This window comes from Neomonachus schauinslandi, chromosome 9, assembly GCF_002201575.2.
Source record: "Neomonachus schauinslandi chromosome 9, ASM220157v2, whole genome shotgun sequence".
Lineage (NCBI taxonomy): Eukaryota > Metazoa > Chordata > Mammalia > Carnivora > Phocidae > Neomonachus > Neomonachus schauinslandi.
The window spans coordinates 107,337,505-107,364,253 of record NC_058411.1 but is presented as its reverse complement, the minus strand read 5'-3'; the positions used below and the strand labels follow the sequence as shown (position 1 = coordinate 107,364,253).

At 54.2% G+C, this 26,749-nt stretch overlaps 1 protein-coding gene across 1 annotated transcript in view; it reads right to left on the bottom strand.

The window, feature by feature from the left end:
• Window positions 1-792: 792 nt before the first annotated feature.
• PAQR5 (progestin and adipoQ receptor family member 5) overlaps window positions 793-26,749 on the bottom strand; it is a 53,003-nt gene continuing 27,046 nt past the window's right edge. Inside the window, exons 3-8 of the mRNA XM_021693713.2 lie at window positions 21,464-21,591; window positions 18,723-18,928; window positions 13,908-14,034; window positions 6,361-6,457; window positions 4,366-4,507; window positions 793-1,199 (exon numbers count right to left, since the gene is read on the bottom strand). Of these exons, the coding sequence (XP_021549388.1) occupies window positions 958-1,199; window positions 4,366-4,507; window positions 6,361-6,457; window positions 13,908-14,034; window positions 18,723-18,928; window positions 21,464-21,591 (942 nt within the window). The 3' untranslated portion in view covers window positions 793-957. The remainder of the gene's footprint in view (window positions 1,200-4,365; window positions 4,508-6,360; window positions 6,458-13,907; window positions 14,035-18,722; window positions 18,929-21,463; window positions 21,592-26,749) is intronic.

The window sequence follows — 26,749 nt, the reverse complement described above, 5'->3', positions numbered from 1 at the left end:
TAAAGCTCGAGAATCACTATAGTTGACCAACACTTTAGCAAGGTCTTAGCATCCTCTGCACATGACAGTAACATCTGCAGCATTTAAAATGCTGAAGCGACATCAAATGTATAATATCCCCAAATATCGTGCTGCCGCTGGTTTAAAAGGTGACGGATGAACACCGCCAACTGGGCTTAAGTCAGCCAGCCCCCACCCATAACACAATGGACCTGTACTACACAATACTGTGCATCAAACTGGCAACAAGAAAACAGAAAAAACACAACATGGACACCCAGCCATGTGGACCTTTAAGAAGATCCAAATCCACATGACATGGGAATTGGCACTTTAAGGCAGAACGGACTTGTGGGAAAGAGGACCCTTTCTATTCATTCCCTTACTAGGTGGGGAAAGGAAGAAGACCCTTCCCCAAACCAGGTCTCTCCATTCTGGAGTGTTTGCCCTGTCCCCAGAGCTCCCACAGACCCCACTTCCTCTTACTCAGGTTCCTTACCCTGGTCTTCCTGGCTCGTTCCCCTCCCACTGTGGAGCTCTCAGCAGAGGCAATGCTAGGTGGAACTCATCAAATGAAGCAAGTTCCATTTGCAAAGGGTAATACTACAAGGGTGGTAAAGCTTCGTTCAAGTGTTTAATAGTCAAGCTACAATACAAGGGTGGTATGCTTAATCCAACTGTTTAAATAGAATTGAAAAACCCATTTTAAATCAATTTAAAACTTAATGAAATATTAAGAATCTTCCCCTTTTAAAATCATAATACAGAATCAGTGCACCTCTAGAGAAATTTCCCCAGTTCAATATCTTATTGACATGAACCCACTCAAAAATGCCAAGACATCAGCCATTGTGAATACTTTAGACCTTTGGAAACGGGTACCCTGCTGCTGGCTTATGGTGGTTAGGATGTTGTAGCTTAAGGTTGACATCTGGCACGAGAAGCATATGGTCTGAATCATGTTTCTTTTTTATGTAATTCTGGCTCAGGAATCCGATACAGAGCAGCTGAGAAATAAATTATGTTGCTGAGGCTGAAGATGAGGCACAGAAGGATGGCTCCAGTTATCTGAGGGAAAGACAGGGGCCTGGAGTGGGCCAGGAGCCATTCCTTCCTCAGAGTCTTGTCCAGAAGTATGGCTTCCATCTGCATGTGAGTGGCCAGGATCACACACACATGGAACAGCTGGTGACTGTGACCTAAGGCAAACACAGAAAAGGCCACCAAGATCAGCAATAAAAAAGGAACAGACTGTTGATACTATAATTGTGGCCTACAGGCCAGACACGTTATGCTGGGTGAAAGAAGCCAGGCACAAGAGACCACGTATTGAGAGATTCCGTCTATATCACACATCCAGAAAAGGCCAATCCACAGACATGAGGTAGATTAGTGGTTGCTTCAGACAGGGGGTCGGAATTGGGACTAACAGTACATGGGCATGAGGGATCTTACCGGGGTGATGATAATGTTCCAAAACTCATTTATGGGGATGATCGTACAACTTGGTAAGTCCGCTAAAAGTATTGCTGAATTGTACCCTTGAAATTAGGGAATTGTTTGGTATGTAAAGTATGCCTCAGTACGTTTATTTTTAAAATGCGGTGTGAGGAAAAATAAAAAGGCCATCTGAGCAAACCAAGTCCATGTTTCAAACACCTTATCCACCAGTCCTGTATTTCACGTAAAGAGGTCTGGCATCACGTTCTGCCAGAGGTCACCTCTTCAGGGCCAGCACTCATCAGCTCCGATTCTGACTTCAGTGCCAACGGAGAAGCCCTCCAGACTTTCTGCTGGCCACTTTTGAGGTGGTCCTCTCTCACCTGCCGGTTAATCCCAGACATGACCGGGAGCTCTTCCTCCCCATGACCTGCCGGACCCTGGCTGGCCAGCTGTGAGTGCACAGAGGGGAGGAGCCAGCAGAGGGGGCAGGGGTGGGGGTGAGCAGGGATGGGCTGAGTTGGTAGTGGTGAGAAAAGGAGTCCATTGCCCTGGGCTGAGGACTGTGTGCGGGACAAACCTCAGAGACCAGAAGATGAGAAGACAGCACAGACAGCACGTGTCATGGACTGACTTGTGTCTCCCTCCCCCCAGGTCCGAAGGTCAATGTCCCAACCCCCCCCCATACCTCAGAATGTGACCGTATTTGGAGATAGGATCTTTTAAAAAGACAATTACATTAAAATGAGGTCACTAGATTGGACCTCTGGTGACTGGTGTCCCTCTAAGAAGAGGAGGTAAGGGTCTGGGCAGGCATGTACACAGAGGAAAGACCATGTGAGGGGAGACAGAGAAGAGGGCCATCCACAAGCCAGGGAGAGGCCTCGGGAGAGCCCAAGCCGGCCCCCACCTTGGTCTCAGCCTCCCGGCCTCCAAAATCCTGAGAAAATGCATTTCTGCTGCGTAAGCCCCCCAGTCTGTGATTCTTTGTTAGGGCGGTCCTAGCACCCGAATACAACACAAGAGTTCAAAAAGGATTCTTTCAGTAAAAAGAGAGAGAGAGAGGTTATACCCCCAGGACTTATCCCGGAGTAAGTATTCAATAACTGTGTCCCAGGAAGGGGACATCCTGGGCACGTGCACTCGGGAGCAGAAGCAGAGTCGGGAATGGGAGTGTGGGAGCGAGAGCCCTCTCAGGTGGGTGGCCCGAGCTCCTTACCACAGCTCCTGCTGGCCCCCCTGGCTGTGTCCCCTGGGCAAGAAGGTGTGCCCGGACGAGCCGCCCCTGCCTCGCTCAGGCTATATACTCAGGGGCTGTGTAGGATTGCCAAATCCATTTGGGGTGCAGCAAAGTGGCTTCTCATCCAGCAGAGAGCCCTGCTCTCCAAGGACACATCTCCAAGCAGAGAGAGGTGACTAGCTGAGCTCACCAAGGCTCAAACCTGTCTGCATCAGAGCAGGAGATAAAAAGACAGAAAACGCCATGGCCACAGGATATATCTGAAAAGTGATGTCAGCACTCCGGCCCGACAGGAATGTGGAAGAGCTTCCTAGGGGCCAGCGCCTCACCACTAAGCAGTTTGGCCCGCACTGCAGAGGGAGGCCCACGTCTGGCAGGCTCCATTAATGCAGGACAGAGAATTTTCCAAACCCCTTGTTGATGATCTGTCATTAACAATTGTCTGGCAAATGTCCCATTATAGGGGTGTCTTTTTGCTCTGCACCCCGAGGCCCAAGAGGATGGGACTAAGGTGACTGAATGAAACAACCAGGGAGTTGGCAAAACAAGGCCCAGGGCTACTTTTCCTGCAGCCCCCAGACTTCATTTACAACCACCTCTGCTTCATCGAGGCGGGGCTGGGGGTGGACGTGGCTCCTGCAAGCAGGTTCCAGTTACCAGGCCTTCTTGTCTCCCTCCTTTTTTGGGGAACCTGCCCTCCAAGCCTTTTGGTCTTTGCAATCCCTTCTGGTAGGAGAGAGTAAGTGAAGGAGATGAAGCTCTTATCAGAGTCCACAAAGCAAATCTGGCCACGTCTCAGGTGGGAGGAGATGGAAAATCACCGGGCAAAATGGGTTTGGGGAGAACCAAGGTCCCTGCCCACCATTTAAGGACAGGGACTGACCCTTGGATGCCCACGATAGCTTATCTAAGGAACGCTCATCCCCGGACTCATCAGCCTCACCAGAAGTGGCCCAAGGGTGCCTCCTCCAGCCGGTGCCCACCCCGCTTCCCTAGACAGGGAGGGAAGGAACTCTCCCAGCAAGTGGAGGTCCCATGGCTCGGACGGCCCCTCCCCCACCACATCACTTCTCTCACTGTAGTGAGCTCAGGTTCCCCTGGAGAGTCACACAGCCTGAGTGAGTGCTGGGCCCCCGGCCTCAAGCCTCTGGTGTGGGATATCTGGGGTGGGGCCTGAGAATCTGCATGTTCCCAGATGCTGCTGAAACTGGTGGTCTGGGGGCCAGACCTGAGAACCACTGTTCTACCAAGACTCCTGGCCCCACTGCACCCACCTGAACACGAAAGACACTCTCCCCTCAGCACGGGCCCTGTCATCTGGTCGCCTCAGAGCCAACTGCACTCTGTCTGTCCTGTTCCTCTCCTGGGCTGCCCTCAATGTCTGTTTAATAATGGGATTTCATGTTCTGGGTAATAATGGCACTCCCCGGGCCCCATAACCCATGGGAATGCCTTAGAATCCTAGATCCACCTGCTCTCCATCCTCCTCCACCATCCCCTGCCATCTGCTGGCTGCATACACCCCGGCCTCCAGTTCCACTCCCCTTGGCCTGCTCCTAGACAAGCTCCTGAGGAACCACTTTTCTCTCTGCCCCTGCTTCCCCTTCACACTGCACACACTGGTGTCGGCGGGGGGCTCTCTCTGAGTTGGAGGACACCAGGCAACAGGGCTCCCGCACACTCACCGATGTAGTCGAAGCGTCCAGGTGCCAGGCGCTCTGGCAGGTGCGCGGAGTAGAAGAAAGAGGCCAGGAGGGTCATGGCCATGTGCTTCTGGTGGTTCAGGACGGCTTCATTCTGCACACTCTCCCCGGGGAGCAGGAACAGCTGCAGGCAGTTAGAGAAACATCAGGTCTTGAGGGGAGGCCCTCTCCCTTCTCATCGCCTGAAGACATCTCTGCGCACACGTGTGGTCGTCATAGGCCAAGGCCCTCACCTCCTCAGGTCTGTGGCTTGGAAAGGAACTCAGGGACTGTGTGAGCAGAATTCCCATCCTGACGGTGATCATCTGAGAACGAGGGCAACTGTATTTTAATCCTCCAAATGCTCATAAAGCCTTTTGGGTTATTTAGAGTACAAAAGAAAAGGAAAGGAGTGAAGGAAAAGAAAAATGCTATTAGACCTATTGCTACTCTACTGTCTGGGGGCAAAATGTAAGTATAGTAAAAAGTGGTCTATTCACCCTTGAACTCACTTCTTACCAGCGCACCGCCTGGTTTCATGTTCCTAGTTAAGGCTTTAAGGCCCCGAAATCCCTGGAAGGCCTTCTGAGTCATCAAAATGTATTAATTACAGCCATGATGCTGTTTGAGAGCTAAGCCTAGTTGTTGTGTTACCATTATGAATAGCGACAGCAGCGGTCACTAACCTCGGGCACTGGGCCAGCCCCTCTCTCGTGGGATTTCATCAGCGCCTCGCCTCAACAATTACCATGAGGCAGACTCTAGCTTCCCATTTTTCAGATGAGGAAGCCGGGCCAGAGGGTGACGCGAACCACTAATGAGCGGTGAAGTCAGGATCTGGATCCAGACAGGCTGATTGCCGGAGCTGCGCGCTCATCAACATCACCGTTCGGGATGAGGCCTCCCCTCCCCACTGCCCACTGTCAGCTGCAGCCGAGCGCCAGGAGCGCATGGTGTCCCTAATAACGCGGACCTCAGCTATGCGACTGGGTGGGGCGTGGGACCAGCTTGTTCTCTCTGCTCTGGTTTCCTATGTGTGTTCTCTCTCCTCCAGGAAGGAGTCAGGGGAGTCTCCCCCGGGCCCACACAAGTGGAGCCAGCTCTGACCCTCCCCTACCGTCCCTGCCTCATGCATCAAGCCTCAGGCTGCCCCTGGGAGGGGAACTCCATTCACCGGTGCAGGCCACGTGCCAGGCACAGCTGAGCCCTTCAGATCTGCGGATCAGATGAACCCTCTCCACCCCCCTGTGCAAGAGGGGATGTTAGCCTCCTTTATGGATGAGGAAACTGAGGCTCGGAGAGGTTATGTGCATTGCCTAAGGTCACACAGCCAGTGAGCAGTGGGACTGGGATTTGAACTCAGGTCTGTCTGATTTGAGAGTGCCTGGGCTCTCCCCCTTCTTGTGTCCTTCCTACACCCTCTTCCTTCGTGTTCTCTGTCTAATCCCCATTTATCCTTAAGACCCTCCTTCATACTTTTTCCTTTGCTCCTAGTATGTTAATTGATGATAATACATAATAATGCGTTTATTGGACACTTGTCACCAGCTAGCATTTTATATGTTCTCTCCTGTAATCTCCCCCACAGCTGATGGACTGGGGTGTTACTACCATGCCCATTTTACAGATGAGGGTAATCAAGGCACAGAGACACTACATAACTTGCCAAAGTCTTACAGTGAGTACGTATTAGAGATCTGCCTCCAGAGCCCACTCTCCTTGTCCCTCCACTAAACCCCAGGCTGCCTCCCCTACCCAGCCCTCCATGATTACTTCTGAGCCCCCAGTCAGTGCCGGCCATTGATGCGTCGCCTGTGGTTTTCACAGCGTCTATGTTCCTGCTATCTCCTCACTACTCTGCACCTGCTCTTAAGGAAGGTCTCAACTCCCACGTGTCTTGCAGTGACCAGCCTGGTGCTCTGACCCCCAGGACCTCAGGAAACAACAGATTCCCTGGTGTTGCCAACAGGCAGAGAAAAGACGGAGCTGGGCCCTTACCCTGTAGAAGATGGGGAGGGAGTCCCAGGTGTAGGGATAAGCAAAGGCCAGGACGCGAAGCATCTTACAGAGCGCGGGCTTCTGGATTTCAAGAAACCTAAATCAGGAAAGGAAAAAGGAGGAAGAGACTGGAATGAAAACAGTTTCAGTAAATGACACACACACGCATGCACATTACAAGTAACCGAGGGCAAGTCATCAACAGAAGGCAAGTATTTTGTGCAACCTCCTCCTGAGACCAGCAGCTTCTCCACCGGCCTCGTCCATTGCTCCCGCCCCCAGTGGTAGCATGTGGAAAGGCCTCAGGGGAAACCATCTCCTGGGGCCGCATCATGAGAAAGCAGTCGTGTCCAACGAAGCCAGAGTGGAAGTCCTGGGCTGGAAAGGCCCTTCAAGAGGCAAGTTATCTAGCTGCTAAGGAGCCTTTGCGAAGTCCAGTAACAACAGGACAGGGAGACGTGTGGGGTGTGGGTGGCCCCCTGGCACAGTCTCCTGGGGCAAGCAAGTCTGGGAAGGATGAGAGATCTAACCAGTCAGAGCTGCCCAGCTGATCGCTGTGCAGAAGCCCCGGGTTCAGGGAAGTGTTTAACGACTTGGAAGAACTTCCTGGAATCCTTAGTGCCACACCCAGAGACACTGGCCTGGGGAAACTGAGTAAATGTGGCCTTTTCCCCTCTTCTTCATCAACCCGCCTCCAGTCCAAAAATGAAGCCCATGTTAAAATGAGTGGTGCTGACTGCAGGGCCTCTGGGATGGAGCGCCACGGGGCCTCAGCGGGCTTGGGCCCAGCTGGGGCGGGGCTGGCAGCCCGGGGTGTGGGGAGTGGGGCAGCACAGATGACAGGCTGGATACTGACAGGACCTGAGAGGAGCAGGGAGAATCTCCATACAAAATCACAGCCCTGAGCTGGGGCTCAGGTAAGGAGTGCTCAGGCCCCAGGCTGGGCTGCCCAGGCAGGGGGGCAGGGCACGTCCCCGCTTCAATACCACAGTGTACTGTGGAGGGCTGGGTCCTCTCTCGGTGCCCACAGGGGTCCCCACGAAGGTGGTGTGCAGACTCAGGGCGCCGAGGCCGGTGGGGTGGCTGTTCCAGGGCAGTCAGTCAGACGATGGAGACCCTTGGGCCCTCTCAGCCCTTCCTGACAGTCCTGCCCCTCAGCATGCTCTCCAGGGGGGATGGAGTCGTGTCCCACCACTGCTCCCCACCCCTGTTTCCCAGACGCCCTGTCCCAGCCCACAGCCTGCCCTTTCCCCTACCAAACACGATCTGCTGCTCCACCCAACCCGGGCCCTCGGACCCTGGCCAGCTTACTCCTGGCCCCACAGCCGGTGCAGTCACCTGACTACAAAGCCCTCTGCTCCCCATGTCCTTTGGCATGGGACAGGGCAGAGACTCCCGCATCCGCCCCGAGCCATCAGGGGACCCTCACGTCCCCCAGGCTGGTGTGTCATGCCTAGCCCTCAGGGCAGCCAAGCACGAGGATCCCTGCTCGAGAGTAAGAGGCAGCCACTGTGGGCCCCGAGAAGCCCCCCAGCTTATCCCCTCCAGGGATAAGCTCCAACTTCTCTCAAGCCTACTTCTGCAGGTCTCTCCTCTCCTGACCGCATCCTAAGTCATGGCAGGCATGGGGTAGCAAAGGAAGAGAAGCTGAAGGAAAAGGAGGAAGAGAGGGCGCCTGGGTGGCTCAGTTGGTTAAGCGACTGCCTTCAGCTCAGGTCATGATCCCAGGGTCCTGGGATCGAGTCCCGCATCGGGCTCCCTGCTCGGCGGGGAGCCTGCTTCTCCCTCTCCCACGACCCCTGCTTGTGTTCCCTCTCTCGCTGTGTCTCTCTCTGTCAAATAAATAAATAAAATCTTTAAAAAAAAAAAAAAGAAAGAAAGAAAAAAGAAAAGGAGGAAGAGAAATAAGGGACCTCAATTTATCATCCCCCCCAAACAAGACCCCCAGCCTTGGAGTAAACCACCAACCCTGGGAGAGGTGAGGCAGCACTGGGCCATGATTCATAAGCAGCGTCTGACCTGGACAGTCTGGGTTCAAAGCCCGCCTCAACCCTCCGTGATCATGCGACCCCAACAGGTTATGTAACCTCTGTGCGTGTCAAAATCCTCACGTGTAACGCAGGGACGACAACTGTACCCCATCGCGGGCTTGTTGCAAAGATTGGATGAAACCATACTTGCGAGGAGCATACCCACCTCACAGAGGAATGATCGCTAAATGGCAGCTTTTAATAAAAGGTGTGTAGTGAGATTCATTCTCTCCCCTTCCCCACCTTACAGCTATGCTGTGCCAGAAAACAGGACCAGGAGGGAACAGACAGGTTCTGGGTGACTTGCCTAAAGTCAGGTGAGCTGGTAAGAGGCGAAGCTAGGATTTATACCCAGCGCGGTCTGGCTTCCAAGTTTCACACCCCCACTCCTCCAGCAGGCTGAGCAGGCCTCGGACCACCACCCAGCCTCCATCCTTGCCTATATCCCCTCTGCCCCAGGGAGCAAATGGGACACACTCCCACTGCCCCCCACAGCCAGAGCCTGGCTCAACAGCCTTCACAGCCTACCCTGGCCAACCCAGTCCAACCGCAAGCCCGCTCCCTCCTTCCCCATGCACGGCCACCGTCTATCCTTTCTGGGTTCAAAGAGGCTCACTGTGAAAGCATGCTCTTTCTGTGACCACTTACACAGGAAGAAAGCTGGCTCTGGCTGGCGAGGGCCATCCCCCAAACCATGGATTTCCTGTGACTTGAGACAACATTTCGCCCAGCCTGATAAAGTGCTTCCCCAGGGGCAAACGAACCAGCCTCTCCATCTGCAAAGCCGAGTCTACAGGGAAAAAAAAAGGAGAAAAAGCAGAACAGAAGAGAGACAGCAACACAGAATAAAAGGCGGAAGGGCCAGCAGCCACTGAGAGGGGCCTCCCACTACGAAGGTGCAATTCCACAGTTAGCCACAGGGTGTCGCCCCAGCCAGAGAGTCCAGGAAGGAGGGGCGGGAGCCACAGAACCCTCCAAAGCACTGGTTGCCCCCAAGTCTCGGAAGCCCCACCTGGGAAGACAGTCCCTGCACCGCAGAGCGGAGACACCAGTTTAGGCAAGTCAGGCCTCATCTGCCTAGAACCAGGTTGGCAGGAAACACTGGATTTTGGCAGAAGCCTCCACCAGGAGAGGGTCAATGCAGTATCAGCCTGTTCTAAGACCTGATAAATCTTGTTGCAACAAAGCCGACAGGATGTGCAAGCAAATTATGGAACGAGCGCTTGAAACTAGTGGGCCTTTGGAAACATTCTATTGCAGAGGGGGTGCGCGCACACGCCTGTGTGTATCGTGTGCGCGTGGTGTGTGGTTATGGCTGTTTTACTGCATGGCTGACATCACAGGAATGCGCACTTTGTCATCTGGCTGAGCCCTCCGACCTCCAGAGGTGTCTGAGAACCACTGACTGCCCGTGAACCTCCTGACTCCAGCTCTGCCCTCCAAACCCTCTCCCGGCCACAGCACCACCCACTGCCAAGGGATGAAAACTCACCTCTCTCCCTCACAGCACTGACCACAGGACATTTCACCGAGCAACTGTTTGTCAAAAACAAAACCACTTTTGGACGCCTTGGATGAGTGAATAAAGTGCCTACGGTGACTTGTGATGGACAGCAAACTCTGGGTGACTGACGTCCCTAAGGGAGTGAGGACGCCTTCCTAGGCTTCTGGGTGGCCAAGTAGGATGAGCAGGCAGGGTCTCCGTCACCCCACCTTGCTCTGAGAGCCACAGAGAGGTCATGCGTTCTCTCATCTCCCTTCTCAAATGCTACAGAAGAAGGCAGGCAGGTTTCTGGAACATTCATTTGAACTAGATTCCAGGGAGTCCACAGTGCTTGGTACTATAACGGAATGAATGCCATTTAGACCGTGATATTCTGGCAAGCACGTGAATAACTAAAGACCACTCAGGAGGTCTGTGCTCTGCTTCTTGCTCCGGGAAGGAGATGGCGGCTCTCTGCCACTCCTGGCCACATCATGGACTGATGGAGCCTGAGGCGGAGGCAGGGTGGCCTTGGGGAAGGAGGAAGGCGAGGAGAGAGATCTCAGAAAAGACTCTGAAGCCCTGGCATGGTAGAACACCCAGAGACATCTTCTCAGATGCCCTTGTTTAAGGTGAAGCCAGAAGTCCGTGAAATCCGGGACCCTGGGGGGGGGGTTCTCCTGAAGTGAATGGGGGCCGAGTCACTCCTGGTGCAGGAGTCAGCCCTCTCACTCCTCAGACACTGAAGACAAAGGGGATGAAAACAGGAAAGAGGACCAGGCGAGAAGGGACCGCACAGGGCCCTCAGATGGGACATCCCACTCTGCCTCTGGCCCCCTCCCTCGGCTTCCATTCCAGCACAGGCCTCCTCCGGCCCCCAGGCCGGCAGCCAGCGACACACCTGGAAGCCCCTCGGCCCGGAAGCTGAGGCCGTGGAATGGCCCTCCCACAGAGATCACTGTCCTTCGCCAGCACAGGACCAGTCCGCTGCAGGACACACAAGGCACTTCAAATCCCAGCCACTGTGGGAGACGCTCTCTAGCCATGCTCCTCCTTCCAGCTGTGCGGCTCCGGGAACTCGGAAGCCCCTTGCCGCCTCCCAGGGCTGTCTTCTCTGGCCCCCTCGCCCTCTGCGCTGTTTGCTCTGTCCCACAGGCCCTTCCCTCCTCTCCGGCTCAGGTGTTCAACCTCCCTCAATACTCAGTCCTAGCACCACTTTGCAGAACTTTGTGTATCCAAGCAGGGGTGTCATTTTGTATTATCATTACCTGCATACATTACATTCTGTAATGCTATACTCTATATGCCATTTCCTTTAGCCTTTAGAGGAAACGATGACTCCATCTGGGCTTCTGGGGGGTCTGTAGTCGGCTTCGACTACTGCACTGGGTGCTCTCTCAGGGCAAGGGCTGGGCCTCACTCCTCCTGGTATTCCCAGATCTTAACATGATGCCTGGAGTATGGCAGACATTTAAGGAATATTGAGTGGTTGGTTGGTTGACTTGTTGGTTGGCTGGTTGGTTGGTTGGTTGGTTTGTTGGATGGATGGATGGATGGATGAATGAATGAATGGGTGGATGGGTGCATGAATGGATGGGTAGGCAGATGGGTGGGAGGATGGACAGGCAGATGTATGGGTGGTTGAGTGGATGGGTGGATGAGTAGATGGATGGATGAGTAGGTGGATGGATGCGTGGATGAGTAGGTGGATGAATGGATGGCTGGATGGGTTGGGTGGATGGATGGATGGATGGATGGATGGATGGATGGATGGATGGATGGGTGGATGGATAGATGGATGGATGGATGGATGGATGAATGGATGGATGGATGGATGGATGGATGGATGGATGGATGGATGGATGGAAGGTTGGGTAGATGGATGGATGGATGGATGGATGGATGGATGGATGGATGGATGGATGGTTGGGTAGGTGGATGGGTGAATGGGTGGGTAAGATGGATGGATAGGTGGTGGTTGGGTAGGGGGATGGTGAATGAGGAGGTGGCTGGATGAATGGTTGGAGAGATGGAATAGCAACAGATGTGTCTGGTAAGTAAACAGAAATAATCCATTTCATTGACAAGAGAGAAACCTCCAAACACAGGCATCAGGAGATTCCTGGCCAGCCTACTCTGTCAAGTAAGTTTGTCCAAAGGTAACAGGCATGCTACATCCAGAAGACCCATTTATTATTAACAACCAGGATGGACTTCTGGCTAGAAGAAAACCATCTACCCTGGTGGCTTATAGATGATTCAGGAAGCTTTAAGAAAAAAGAAAAAAAAGGCAGCAAATTTGCATTGGGGGTTCTTAGGAAAACAGTCCTGGATCATGAACTCTGGGACTTCTACTTCAACACTCATGGAGCCTTCCATGCCCCCTCAGCCCACAGTGCTCACCTCTCACCCAAACAGCACAGCTACACAGCCAACGGGAGCTAACCAGACAGGATTGTGACTCATCCAAGGACCAGAGCTAGGTGTGTCCACACATCTGGGCCCCGTGCCTCCAGGGCATGCTTCATCTCTCCTGGGCTGCTGCCGGCAACCTGGTTACTGTTCTATGTGTGTGTTATGCCTTGTCTCACCCAAGGCAGGGCCCCATCCCCTCCTCCCCATTACCCATGCAGCCCTCGAAGCTCCACCCTGGCACAGAGGCTGAGCTCCAGAAAGAGTTTCTAATCGACAAGAGTCCTTGAGGAAGTGGGGAGGAGGCAAGAACAACCCGGTGATGTCTGATCCGGTTTCCATCCCAGTGGGCAGACCCTCTGTCCTCACAGCTGTAGGGGGGCTCTGCATTTCCAGGGAGAAGGAAGAGAGCTGAGCTCCCATTCCCTCCCCCAGGCTTGTTTTCGTGGGATGAACAAACCCTCGTTGTTGACACTGAACCTAGAAATGAGATACCCTCCCACGCAAAGCAACTTCACGCTCCCAACCGGTCTCAAGACAGGCAAGTGGAGACAAGTTGGGGCAAGTATTCTTGATGCTCTTTAAGAATCTCTATCCTCCCATTTTTTAAAGAAAACCAGCTTGTCAAGTTTGTGAAACCTGCCTACCTTCGGTCCCACGACACCTTAGTGTCACCCAAGGAAAGGGAGAGCCACAGTCATTGCAGAGAAGGTACAGAAACTTTCCACTCCCTCCATTTCTTCCTGGGGGGTGGGGAACCATGGTTTAATGGGGAGACTGCAGCTGGCTCCCCGGAATCGAGATGGGGGCAGAGGATCGGGTGCAACCTGCCAGCCTCCCATGGGCCCTTTCCTAAGCCAGCCCCCCTCCCCGAGAGCCCCCCAGCCCAGGGAGCACCCAGCACCCCGGCACCATCCAGACAGGGCTGTCCCCCCAACACCACCATTTGAGAGGTTTTCTAAATCATTTAGGGAAGCAGAAATTTGGACAGTTCGCTTTTACAAAGAGCTGAGTAAACTAGAGTCATTAGCCTCCAAACAATGTCTCTTGGATTCACACTCCAATGAGCTTTCTGGAGTGAAACTGAGAAACCAGAGGGAATTAGAGCCAGTGTGAGTGGGTGAGACTCACAGCCATGGGGCTTCCCCAGGGACACAGCAGACACGTGAATATCATCGGCCTGGGAGCATGTGTGTCTAGACGCAGGCCTGCTCAGTCACTGTCAGCAGACTGCCCATCGATGGGGTGCCGCCTCGGCCAGACGTGCCAGGCACATTCCCTGCAACCCTTACATGCCCCTCACAAGGTGGGTAAATGTGTGGGCCCCATTTTACAGATGAGCAAACTGAGGTTCAAGAAGGCTAAATAAGCGACCCGCCCCGCAATAGGACCAGCTACATCATTTGTACGGCCCAGCGCAGAAGGAAAGTGTGGGACCCCTTGTTCAAAAATCATTATGAAGTTCAAGACAGTGACAGCAGAGTGTTAAGCCAAGTGTGGAATCCCCTCGAATGTCCTGGATGTGTGCCCGTGGAGCGGGTCTGGAACTGAGCCCCAGGCTTCCGAGAGCCCCTTCCATGGGGCGTCCTCCCCCGCCCCTCTGAGGCCCAGCAGCCGGGTACCTGGAGTAGCAGGAGAGGCCGGTGCTGACGATGGTGTTCAGCACGGCCAGGGGCACGTAGTAGTCATGGAATGTGGTGCACACCATCACGTCCGGGATCGAATAGGCCGAGTATGCGATGGCTGAGCCTGGAGAGGAAAAAACCAGCCTTGGGCCAGAAGCCAGGCCGCAGTGTAGCCTGGACCCTTGGGAAGCCCAACCCCAGCGTCTGGCTGAGCCCTGCCGCCGCACGTCACTTGTGTCATGCCCCCCCCCGCGCCCCTGCCCCAGAACGTCCTACCTCTCTTCTCTGCCTACCAAACCCTACCCTGCGAATTTACTATGAGCCCAGCATTGCCCCCAGGGCTTTACACTCAGTAACTCACATAATCCTGACAATCACCCTCTAATATAAACCCTGCACTTATCCTCATTTACAGATGACGATGCAGAGGCAGAGAGGGTGAGCAACCCCCCTGGGGGGCACACAGCTAGAAAGCCGCAAAGCCAAGCTCCCACCTGAGGCAATTCAGTGACAGTCCCCCCTTTGATCCCCAAGCTCTGGTCCATGATGACACCTCAGAGTGCTCAGCTTTTCTGAGTGTGCACATCTCACCTGCCGATGACACGGGGCGCCCCTTGTGGAAAGACGGACGTCGCAGGGAGGGAGGGACCTTGTCAAGGGGAGGAGGCCTTTGGTATCAGGGGGCTGGGGGACTGGCCAGCTGAGAGGCAGGTGTAAGAGGCTAGCCTTGATGTTTCACTGTTTTAGGTTTGGGAGTCTGTGACAGGAGGGTTCCCCAAAGGCCCTCGGGAGACCCATCTGCTGCAGCTTTTCTTTGAAAGAACAGGGGCGGATCACTGTCCTTTTCAAAGGGGCCACGTGTGTCCGGAGGCCTGGCCCAGAAGGCCTCTCCAGCTACCCTCACCAGGTCTCCTCTGGGAGAGACAGCCACAGGCCTGTCCGCCCAGGGCCTCAGGGGTCGGCCCTACGCTCACCTGTTATTCCAAAGACACAGAGAAAGCTGGAATCCTAGCTCAAAGCTGAAGCAGGCCTCCACCACACAAGTTCAAGCTCTGCCTCTGACCCCATTGGACAGATGGAGTCTGGTGCAGCCAAGTGGTGTTCCCAGGGTCACACAGGCAGAAAGAGCTGATAATCAGCAGGCTGCCTATGGGATTTCAGCTGGGAACCGCCTCCTGGGGGACAGACTCTTCCTCAGCCTGATAGGAGCGGGAGGTTCCCCTCTGGACCAGGATGCATTCGCTCTGTGTATGCTGGCTGGGGCCAAGGTGCACGCCAATCTCCGCGGGCAACACAAGAGCGGGGGAGCCCCAGACCCTGCCCAAAACGGCAGTGAGAAGCCAAATGACTTCTAGTAAGAAATAGACATTTGGTCTTCTCCACTGTTCCTGGCAGAGAGCGCCTAAAACCCCTGAATTTCCTAAGCCAAGAGAGCAAGGAAGGTGTCTTTTGTTATGTTAATGAGGTGATTTGGAAAGCAGGGGACTGGAGGGTTGACCTCTGGGAGGGGAAGAGGGGCTGGAGGTTGAATCAATTGCCAGTGGCCAATGACTTCATCAGTCATGACGAATGAAGTCTCCATAAAAACCCAAACAGAGGTTCAGAGAGCTTCAGGTTGGTGACCACGTGGTGATTCAGGGAGAGGGGGCGCACTCAGAGGACACTGAACTCCGAGCCCTTCCCCACACCCTGCCCTGTCCATCTCTTCCATCTGGCTGTTCCCGAGTTCTACCCCTTTATAATCAACTGGTAATCCAGTACGTAAAATGTTTCTCTGAGTTCTGGGAGCCAGGGTCATTGGAACCTCCGATGTATAGCCAGTCTGGAACAACCTGGGCTTGCGTCTGGCATCTGAAGGGGGGAGATGGTCTTGTGGGACCAAGCCCTTCACCTGTGGGAACAGATGCGGTCCCCAGGACGGTGTCAGAAATGAGCGGAATTGTAGGACCCCCAGCTGCTGTCGGAAAATTGCTTGGGCTGGCGTGGGGGACCGCCTCCCCACCCCCACACGCATTGTACTAATGCTCAGACCCCTTTAGAGGGCTTTCCGGGGAGCAGGAATAGAGGCAGCTTTGGATAGAGACTAAGGAAAGTAAACATCCTCCTGAGGCCATAGGGAGCCATGGAAGTTTTCTGAGTGAGGGACTAAGACGGCCAAAACCGAGTGAAAGTGCACAGGACGGCCTAGAGGGAGAAATAGCTGGAAACCAGGGAGGAAGTAGGCGCAAACACCACCCTCGGGACTGCGGGTTTCCACAGGGTAGAAGTGAGAACAGGAAGGAGAGGTGGCTGTGGACAAAGGGGCAGGGAGTCTGAGGTGGAAGCCAGAGGCCCTCTCCACTGGCCAGACCTTCCTTCCTTGTTCCCAGAACACCCCTGTGTCAGGCACCAGGATACCGGCTGGAAGACCAGACTTGAAGGACTGGTGTCCCATCCTCAGGGAGCCGTTCTGAGGAGCAGAAATGAAGGGCTCACTGATGAGACTGGGGCCCAGAACTTCAGAGAGGGGGTCCCGGTCTGGGGGCCTGGAGGAAGCCGTGATTGGGGGCCCAGCCTTGAAGGACCTGCAGGGAGGGAAAGGGGAAGATCCCGGGGAAGGGCCTATGGGAGGGTACCAGACCCTGAGGAACGCTTACAAATCCAGAAAGCCAGTGACGGGAAGGGAGACCGTTCAGGGTGGCGGCTGACCCCCTGGGCTTTGGTTCGAACCCTGGCTCTGCCATTTACAAGCCATGTGACCCGAGTTACTTCCCGTCCTGGTGCCTCATTATTCTCGCCTATGAGAGACACCATCCCAGGGCACGGATGCCAGGGTTCAGGACATAGCCGTGGTAATGGCCCCCCTCAGATGCTAGGTGCCAGGCACTGCGCACTCCACTTGCAACACTCAATTCATCTTCATGCCATCCCATGAGGAGGGTACGATGCCGAGTTTGTGGACGGGAGGATTGGGGCCTGGTGAGGTGAAGAACCTCGCCCAGGATTTCAGGGGTGGCGGCGGCTGGGCCACAAGCAAGCACTACATGATGCCGCCCCTCGTGACCTGTCTCAGGTGCCATCTAGGCACTGAGTCTGGGCAGGTGATCAAGGGCTCTGGAAGCCTCTAGACTAAGGAGTTCGAACTTCATCTGGGGTAACTGGGAATCCTGAAAGGTCTTAAGTGGGAGGGGAGCCGTGGACAGAAGGTGTTAGAGAAGCCTGGGCGGGGGGGATGGAGGGGAGTCGGTGGCAGTCGGGGAGGGCCAGGAGGCGGAGAGGAGGCTGTTGTCAGGGTGCAGGGGGGAGGCGGGAGGGTCTGAGCAAAGGCCATGTTGGGGAGCCATGTGGGGAATATGGGGAAGAGACTCACCTGAACTACCCGACAGGGTGGCAGGGGCATGGGAGGGAGGGGAACCCGAGGGCTCAGATTCTGACTCAAGAGACCAGGTCGGGGTGGAACCACGAGCCAGGTGAGGTACTGCAGGAGCGGGGGCGGATGTGGACAGTCTCGGTCACAGGGCTGGACACGGCATGGATCTCAGGTTAGTGGTAAGCTAGGATGGGTTTGGGAGAGCCTGGTCCAGAGGTGTTCGGGGATGGTGTGAGGTCACCCTGACGCCGGACCACACGAGAGCAGAGGCCCAAGGCCTGATTCTGAGCTTGCCCACTGCCTGGGGAGTGGAGCAGGGAGCCAGCTGAAGAGAATGAGAACATGCACAGTCAGGAGGAGAAGCGGGAGTGATGTGACAGGGACCAGAGGAAGGGAGGTGGTTTGGGAGCATGGAGAGGCCCCTGCGTCAGAGGCTGGCAAGAGCGCCCAGAAGCCATGTGTCCGCAGGCGGGGCCCCAGCAACTGCGGCTTTAGTAAATGGTGGGGGCTGGACACAGAGCACGGAGGAGTGGGAGGTGACCCGGTAAAGCCCGCGTGTGTGTGTGCACGAGAGCACGTGTGTATGTGCATCTGTGTGTACATGTGTGTGCACGTGTTCGTGCATCTGTGTGACTTGTGAGAGGGAGGGGAGGAAACAAGATGGGGACAGGATCCTCACGGACACCCCCTTGGGCAAGGGAAGACAATGCCTTTGCTTTCACACCTGGAGCAGGAGGGAGAAGAGGCCAGAGCAGGGGAGACTTGGGGACAAATGGATGCCCACCAGCTGGGGAGAGAAGTGGAGCCAGAAGGAGGGGGCCCCATAATTGGAGGAAAAACACGAGGAAGCTCAAGTATCAACACCCACCCGCGCCTGCTCTGGGCTCACCCCTCGGTTCCCATGGCACTTTGAGCACATTGCTAACTTGTCTAAGCCTCTCGACAAGCAGGGTTCATGAGCCCCCTTCTTTGTCAGGCAGGACAGACAGCAGCCCTGACGTGCAGAGCTGGCTCACCCTGGCCTGTGACGGCAGACGGATGAGGTTTCAGAGATCTCGCAAGACGACTGTTAAACCCCGCCGACTACCTAAACTGACAATTAAATAACCACATTAACACAAGTAATAACTTTCCTTTAATGCCTCTCCTCTATCTGCATAGAGGAATTACTGCGTGATGATGTGCAGGGAGGTCCCACTGGTGGCCGGAAGTTGGCCATGGTGGGGGGTCAGCCTACCCCACAGATCGGGGCTTTTGTCCCCACTGAATCAGTTAATATTTGCCAGCACAGCTCTGGACAAGTTTCTTACCAAACATCAGGAACCTGGAGGAGGCATGGCATTCCCATGACTCTTCCGCAAGCCCATCAAAGCCTTCTGGTGAGCCCAGCTCCTGGGGGCGGGGGGGGGGGGCGCAGCTATCTCAGTCGCAGGGAGAGAAGGAGGACGCGGGGCCCTACGCACCCAGGCTGAAGAGGTTGACGGCCCCGTAGTCCAGGAAGTAGCAGATGTGCCGGGCGTTCTTGGACATGGAGCTGAAGGTGTGTGCACAGCTGGACGCGAGGGGGTACACACAGCTGGTGCCCATGTACACGAACAGAGGCCAGGAGTAGCTGTCATTCTGGATGTCTGTCACATACAAGGCGGTCACAAACCTCCACACGAAGAACCTGGAACACAGCGTGGCCCACTCGACCTCTGTGGCTGGGGGCTCCTCTGCACCCCTCACAGACTATCTGCTGCCCCCCATTCCCCTGGGATAACTGAACCCTGTGTGTTCTCACTTTGGTGAAATACTACAAGTGAGGGAGGGTAAGTGGGATCCTTTTACGGTTAGAACTGGGCAGAAGGGGCAAGAGGAGAGCCTTAAGATTTATCTAGTACATTCCTCTCCCCACCTTGCAATGACAGAATCTCTCTTACAGCATCCTGCCTAAGTGATTCTCCAGGCTCAGCTTGCATGCTTCCGGGGATGGGGAGCTCACCACCTCTCAAGGGAGCTCTAAGTGTCGGGAAATTCTTCACTGAGCTGACACCGGTCTCCCTGGGATCTATCTCCATTTGATCAGCCCGAGTTCCCCTCAACGGGACCACAGAAAACTAGCACATCAAATATCTAAGGCAATCAATCCTCATAATGCCTCCTCACCTCTTTGAACCTTACATTAAAGAACCCCGTGGCACTCAACCACTCCTCAAAGGATCCACATGGGGCCGTGTCACCAGCCCTGTGGTTTGTCTTTGTCCCCTTGCAGGAAGGTTCCTCAAACAGAAGCAACCTCCCAGGAGGGGCCTGGAGAGTCTAGAAGACAACAGGACGATTGTTCTCCCTCCTCTCCATGCTATTCCTCCTCTCACACTACCATCGCCTTTCTGAATGCCCTGGTCCCATGCTGCGATCTGCTGAGTCTAGCTCTCTGGGTCCACCCCACACAGAGACACAGGACAGCTCTGCACCATATCTGCCTCCTCTATGACCCAGGCAAGGGGGGCCTGCCTGCAGAGCTGCCCACTTCCACAGACCAATCACTGCTAGAAAGCAGGGCCTCTGCCCACGGGCTCTCCCAGGGGAGGAGACTCCAACGCCTTTCCCACAGGAACCCAAGGAGCATCCGTCCATCTTCTGGTTACATTTGCGATCTTTCTCCTCCTGTCCCAGCAAAAACAGAGCTGAAGCTATGTGCTGGTCTCAAAACCTATCCGATCATCTCAAGATGACTCCCTGGCCCCACTTCCTTAGGGGCATCTTACTCCAGGCTCTCCCAACCCCTCCCCACCCTGTGTTGCTCAGTGGTGACCATCTCCCAGGGTCTGGCAGAGCCACAGGCTATATGCAGCGGGGAGCCTCGGCCCGAGTGGCCCAGCTTCGGGACAGCTACGAAGTCACCCCACAGGGATCTGTGCACAAGTGCCCCAGACCCACAGGCAAGCAGGGAGGGGCCAGTGCTCCTGGCAGGAGCACAAACTGCAGAACCCCATAAATCACCTGTGGTTCATCCACACAATGGAACACCATGCAGCCTGAGAGGCCTGGGGGCCAGACGGAGATGGGAGGGAAGAAAGCCAGGGAAGAGAGCAGGAGGCAAGGACTCAGAGTGGGGTGTGCACACGCCCCAGGGGCTCACATCTCCGGAGGGGCTCTGGGAGGACCGGCAACTCCAGGGAAGAGAACAGGGGCCAGGGGAAGACACGGTCTCTGTCCCCATCTGCAAGTTGCACTTTACGAGCATTTAGACTTTTTACTTACATTTACTTAGGTTTGCTTAAATTTAAAAGGACACACACACACACACACACACAAATAAAGTAAAATGACAAACAGCCCCCTTGAGCAGGATCTGGAGGCCACCCTGAGCAGTCTGCAGGCCCTAGAACTTCCTTCCGGATCTCCCTAATCCACCGCAGGCCTGCTCTCTTTTCTCTGGGGAGGCCTCTGGCACCAGCCTTGCCCTGCATTTCGGCCCTGGATCTGCCCTCTGACTTCTGAGCAAGCACGGCCTTCCTCGAGCCCATCTCTGTGTGCGGCACACCCTGGGGTCCCTCCTATTCCCTTGGCTTCTGGACAATGATCAGAGGGGAGTCCAGAGTCTGGCCTGTGCCAGGACTTGCCGTGCCCTTTCCCTGGGCCACACATGTTTCAGCCAACGGGAGTCTTAGTGGACCCCTGAGCTCGTGGCTTCTCCATTAAAGTGCCTCCTGGCCGCTGTGGCTCCAGCATGATCATGGGGCCCCCACAGCTCCCTGCCCGATGCCTTTTCCAATGCTTCCCCCCCCCCCCCCCCCCCCCCACCCGGTAATCCTCACAGCAACCCTGGGCAAGGCACGGACCATCCCTCCCACTTTACAGACGGGAAAACATTAAGCTCAGAGAGATTGACTCCCTCAAGCTCATGACATTTTAACCAGGGCTTCTGGAGGACTCCAAAAACCTCCAAACTGAAGGGGATGAGATCAACCCAGGCCCCCCAGTGCAGGGAAAGACTGGGGAGCTGCCAGGAGCCTCTTGAATCCTACTAGAATCCATATGCTAAAGCTCACCCCAGCTGCCGGCCCCAACATCTCTCAGCTCCATGCTCATGTACCACAGGGGAGTCCCCAAAATCCCAGCATGGACTCTCAGCCTTCCCAACCCCCCTGGGTTTTAAAGAAACCCCAGGCCCAGGGCTCCTGAATTGACATGGCCAGTCAAGGGGACTGGAAGGTACCAGAAGGGCAGCAAGTGAGTCCAGATGTTGAGAGTCTCATTGGTCATTTGGAAAAGGCTGAGGATACAGGCAGTGGCGGAGCTCTGCGGGTGTCTGTAGCCGAAGAGGATGCCCTGCTCATGGAACACCTGCAGTGGGGTAAGAGAAAGGAGCACTGAGGTGAGGCCAGAGGGTGGCGAGAGGGTCTCAGGAGGGACAGCTCTGGTGGTATCTAGTTTTCTCCCAGGCTGCGCACTTGAACTCAAGCCTGGAACACGTGACCCCAAGCCCTTGAGCTGTCAAGCTGCTTCCCTCCCCGACTTCTCTCCTCCTTCCCATAGGTTCTAAAATCCCATGTCCTTCCAGAAGCCTGTAGCGGCTGGAGGAGGTAACTCAAGACCCCGGCTCCCTTTGGGAATCCAGCCAATCTTCGCATTCCCAGACAGACACACTTACTCTTGTCATGAATATTGCCTAAGAATCTGGTTTTGCACCCTCTGCCTGGGGCCTACAGCCCAGTGTCTGGATGCCTTCGTGGTTGGAAGACATATATGCTGTCTGAGCCAACGTGCCCCAGATGTCAGGAGCCGGTGGGAAGATCTCTGCAGAAGATTCCCCGCCCCCCCAGTGCCAGGATATATTCACCAAAGCGCTTCATAAAGGCTTTTTGATGATGAAGACAGTGATGGCATTAGCCTGGGATGCAGGCGGAGCAGGGCCTGCCACAGCTGGGCCTGCCCGAGCCAGCCCCTCCCCACACAGCCCACCTGGCACGTCTCTGGGTCACCAGCCCCGAGAAGACAGGTGGACTGGTCAGCTGACCTCTGGGCATCAACCCGCCCAGAAGACTCCATCGGACCCATTAAAAATGTAATTGTGAAAAGGAGGCAAGAGGGACGAACCTCAGCATGTGCTATTAAGTGAAAACAAGTAGAATGCAAATTGTATACCTGGGGCCATTATAAGTATTATAGAAGTTTAAGGACACAAGGCAGGGCAGAGGCTGGGGAGAACACAGGAAAGGGGAGAGTTTGATTCATTGAGGATCTGTAGGAGACTTTCTTTCCCTTTTGTGTTGATTTGAGCCAGGGTTTCTCAGTCTTGACACTATGGACATTTTTGGCCAGATAACTGTGTGTTGTGGGGGGCTGTCCTAGGCAACACGTGAGCGCACCCATGGCCTCTCCCTAATGACACCAGTGGCCCACACGGTCCCAAGCTGTGACAACCCAAAACATCTCCAGTAGTGCCAACATCCCCTGGGGGCAGTGACCCACTTAAGGACCACTGATGTAGAGGAATGTTGTCAGAAGCTTTGAAAGGTAAACTAAAAATAAGTAGATTCATCGAGGCAAATAATGACAATGATAACACTAGTAGTCATAATATAAATCGAGTCACAAGAACATTTTACAGTTTTCCCTGTGGTTTTCTGGGGCTAAGGGAGAAAGGGAAGACAGAGAATGCCAACCTAGCCACCCATCTCTCCTCTGGGTTACAACTTCTTAGCTTAAGAGAGAATCTCCATTCAAAGGTACATAATAGGGGGCGCCTGGGTGGCTCAGTCAGTTAAGCAACCGACTCTTGCTTTTGGCTCAGGTCATGATCTCAGGGTCATGAGATCGAGCCCCATGTTGGGCTCTGCGCTGGGGATGGAGCCTGCTTGAGATTCTCTCTCCCCCTCTGCCCCTCCACCTCCCCCACCTCTGTCAAATAAATAATCTTAAAAAAAAAAAAAAGAACACAATGGGTAACATGTACTATGTCTTGAGGTTCTGAATCAAATGGAGAGAGTGAGGGGTTACCAGGGTAAACAGTCAAATCTAGGCCACTGATGTGCCATGTGTCCTTGAGCCAGCCACCCCTCTCAGTGCCTCAGTGTCCTCACCTATAAAACCATGAATACGCGCTCTTTCTCTCTGACAAATAAATTAAAAAAAAAAAATCTTAAAAAAAAAAAAGGGGCGCCTGGGTGGCTCAGTCGGTTAAGCATCTGCCTTCAGCTCAGGTCTTGAGCTCAGGGTCCTGGGATCGAGCCCCGAATCGGGCTCCCTGCTCAGCGGGAAGCCTGCTTCTCCCTCTCCCACTCCCCCTGCTTGTGTGCACACTCTATCTGATAAATAAATAAAATAAAATAAAAAATCTTTTAAAAAGCCATGAATACGTTCCCTTCTTAGTTCAGTTCTGGGTTCAACTGGTCAACCAGGGGGAGGGGGACCCATGAAGCTGGTTCATGGTCCAGTGAAAAAATACTATTTAAATTAGGTTTGGGTCTTAGCTGATTAAAGCAATTTGTTCCAGTTTTTGATTCACGGTTCAATCCTGCTGACGTCTCTGGTTTACAGCAGACAGGCCTCTGTCCCCGGCAGCAGGAATCCTGGCTTCCAGCTGCCCACCCCACCAGGGCCGCTGACAGGGTGGCAGACAGGCCCATGGCCTTCAGCCTTCAATGCATGTGAGGAGGGTAGCGTGTGCTTGGTGGACATGCGAAGGCCCTGCGGCAGAAACTGGGGGTCTAGCACTCCATCTCACGTTTCAGTCTTCCCTTTGTAAAGAAAAATAATTTATTAAAGCATTGGCCTCTTATTAAAATGTAAAGACTCCAGAACAGAGCCACTGTTGTTGATGATTCATGCCTTCACACGAATGAGTTTAGCAGATCCTGTGTAGAAGGAGATCGCATGACCAGGCGGCCTGCAGAGCGCTGGCACATGGGGGGCGGTAGCACACAGGGAGGGGGGCGGTAGCACACAGGGAGGGGGGCTGCAGGACAGCTTGGACACGGGGCCCACAGGTGGGTAGTGGATGGGCGGGAGCCAGAGGGGGAGACCACCTACATTTTGCTGGTGGTGACGCAGGGTGTGACTACCGTTCTTCCCTCTTTGGATCCTGCATTTGGGGAAGCAAAAGAAGGTGCCAACACAGTCAAGAGCCCGAGGGGAACAAAAGGGCTGGGAAATTCACAAGCTGGACAACTTGACCGCACTCAAGAATCTTGCCCCATATCTGGGGAGGCTACTTGACCACCAACGCCAGGACTGGGCCTATATTAAAAGAATCTCCTCTGACCTGCTATCCTGACCCCAGACACGGATGGGAAGCCCACCCACTAACCGTGCTGTAGAGACAGGATTTAAAGCAGCCCTTCCAAAAAGAAAAGGACAGATAGATAAAGAATGGACAAAAGAATGGGAGTCCTTCAGTCCCAGAAGAGCCTGTTCTGACCTGCTCCTTCCCTCCTCAACTTGAACCTCAGTTTATTAGGCCAAAATGCTCGATGCGCTCTTGTTCTGAGCCCCTCTGAGCAGGGGAAAGGAGAGGCATTCCCTCCATCTTCCCGCTCTGGCCTTGCCAAAGCGCTTTGCATAGAGTAGATCTCAAAAGAAGACATGCTACGTAATTCTAAACAACAAATGAAACATTTGCAAACAATTTTGTATTCATACCCAGTCTCAACCCCCAAAGGCAAATTGCAATCATTGCCTTTAGTACTCCGTAGCTGGGTCTCATTCCTAAGCAGCCCCAGGTTAGCAGGTGCTGGCTAATTTGCACAGTGGAATTGATTTGTAGGAATCCATCTCGCATCCCTGGTTGCAGGCTAGGCAGTTTAATATGAAATGAAATCAAATTGTGTGCAGCCTATTATTTAGAAGTGAGAACGCCCAGGTTCTCGGGGTGGAAGGCCACAGCAGCAGGTTTTCCTTTTAGTGCCTGCCAAGGCTTGGCTTCCAGGAAAGACGCTGTGCACCCGCCAGCTGATGCCTGAAATTCCACTGCGACCACTTCAAACCCTTGGTTTTTCTAGCCATTAATCACCTGGGGAAAATCATCGCACGTTCTGGCTCACGGTAAATAGGAGCAGATTCTGACAGCAGGCCGAGGGGCGAGGCAGAGTGGGGGGGTCAGGTGCTGTCAGGGAGGCAATGTGCATTTCCCACCCAAATCTCAAGGAGTCCTCATGACCTTGTGAGGGACAGCCTTTCATTGTCCCCATTTCACAGAAAAGGAAACTGAGGCCCAGGGAGGTTAAGACATTTTCCAAGCTCCCAGAAGCGGCGGGGAGGGGGGGGGCAAATCTGAAAGCTGCATGCATACCTCAGACTTCATTTCTTCGGCCTCTTATGCTATCATGGGCCTCTCAGAAGGGCTCTGGAGGAGAGGAAGCGCTCATCTCTTGACCTGTGGTGTGATTTTGGACTGTCGGGTACTTCTCTGAGCCTCAGTTTCTTCTTCAAAGTGTGTCACAGGCTGAATTGTGTCCCCCACAAAATTCAAGACCCTCACACCCCCCACCCCCGTACCTCATAATATAGATCTTTAAAGAGGGGATGAAGTTACAATGAGGCTGTTGAGGTGGATCCCAGTCCCATCTGACTGGCATCCCTTAGAAGCAGGGGCGACACCAGGGGCGGGCGTGCACAGAAGAACGGCCACGTGAGGGGCAGCATGGAGGCCGCATCTGCAAGCCAAGGAGAGAGGCCTCCAGAGAACCAACCTTCGCCCGCACCTTGATCTTGGACTTCCAGCCTCCAGAACTGTGAGAAGTAAATTTCTGTTTGTCCAGTCAGTCTGTGGCACTCTGTGATGGCACCCTGAGCTGGCTGGTTGGGTGACAATTTCTCTAAATCGGTGCCTCACAAACGTTCTTCCACAGGTGTCAGCAGATGGCCCGGGGATCTTGCTGCAACTCGGTGGGGCTAGGGGAGCATCTGCCACTCCTCACAAGCTCCCAGGGCATGCAGGACGGGCCCATCTGTCCCTCAGCATCCAGCGGTCACCTCCCTGCCCAGAATCCAATTCATTGCCAAATACGAGGTTCCCTTTAGGTAAGAGGGACAAGATGCACCTAAAGCCACGGGCACGAAAAGCCAAAGGAGGAGAGACAAGGGAGGAGTCTGGTGAGGTGTTTGCGGGCAGAAGGCATGGAGGTAACGGAGAAGGCAAAGGGCAGGCCACGAACTGATACACCGATTACAACCTGCCATTTAGGGAGTGCCTACAGTGTCCTTGGCACCGGGTTGGACACAAAGCCACTGTCTTATGCAGGACAGACCACGCTTAGCCCTGGCAAGAGGGAGCATTTAGAATCTCAATTAAAATACCATAAAACCGCTTGTACACAACTCACATGCAATTACTAGAACTACAAATAGGCTGAAGTAATAGCCAACCATTGTTGGTATTAAGCAATGACAGGTGAATGTCGTTGAGAACTTTGGTGTCGTGTTTTTAAAAAATTAAGCGTCTGATGTTCAGTCAAGGAGAAGGATGCTTTTTGTACATGTGCCCCAATATTTACAGAAAATG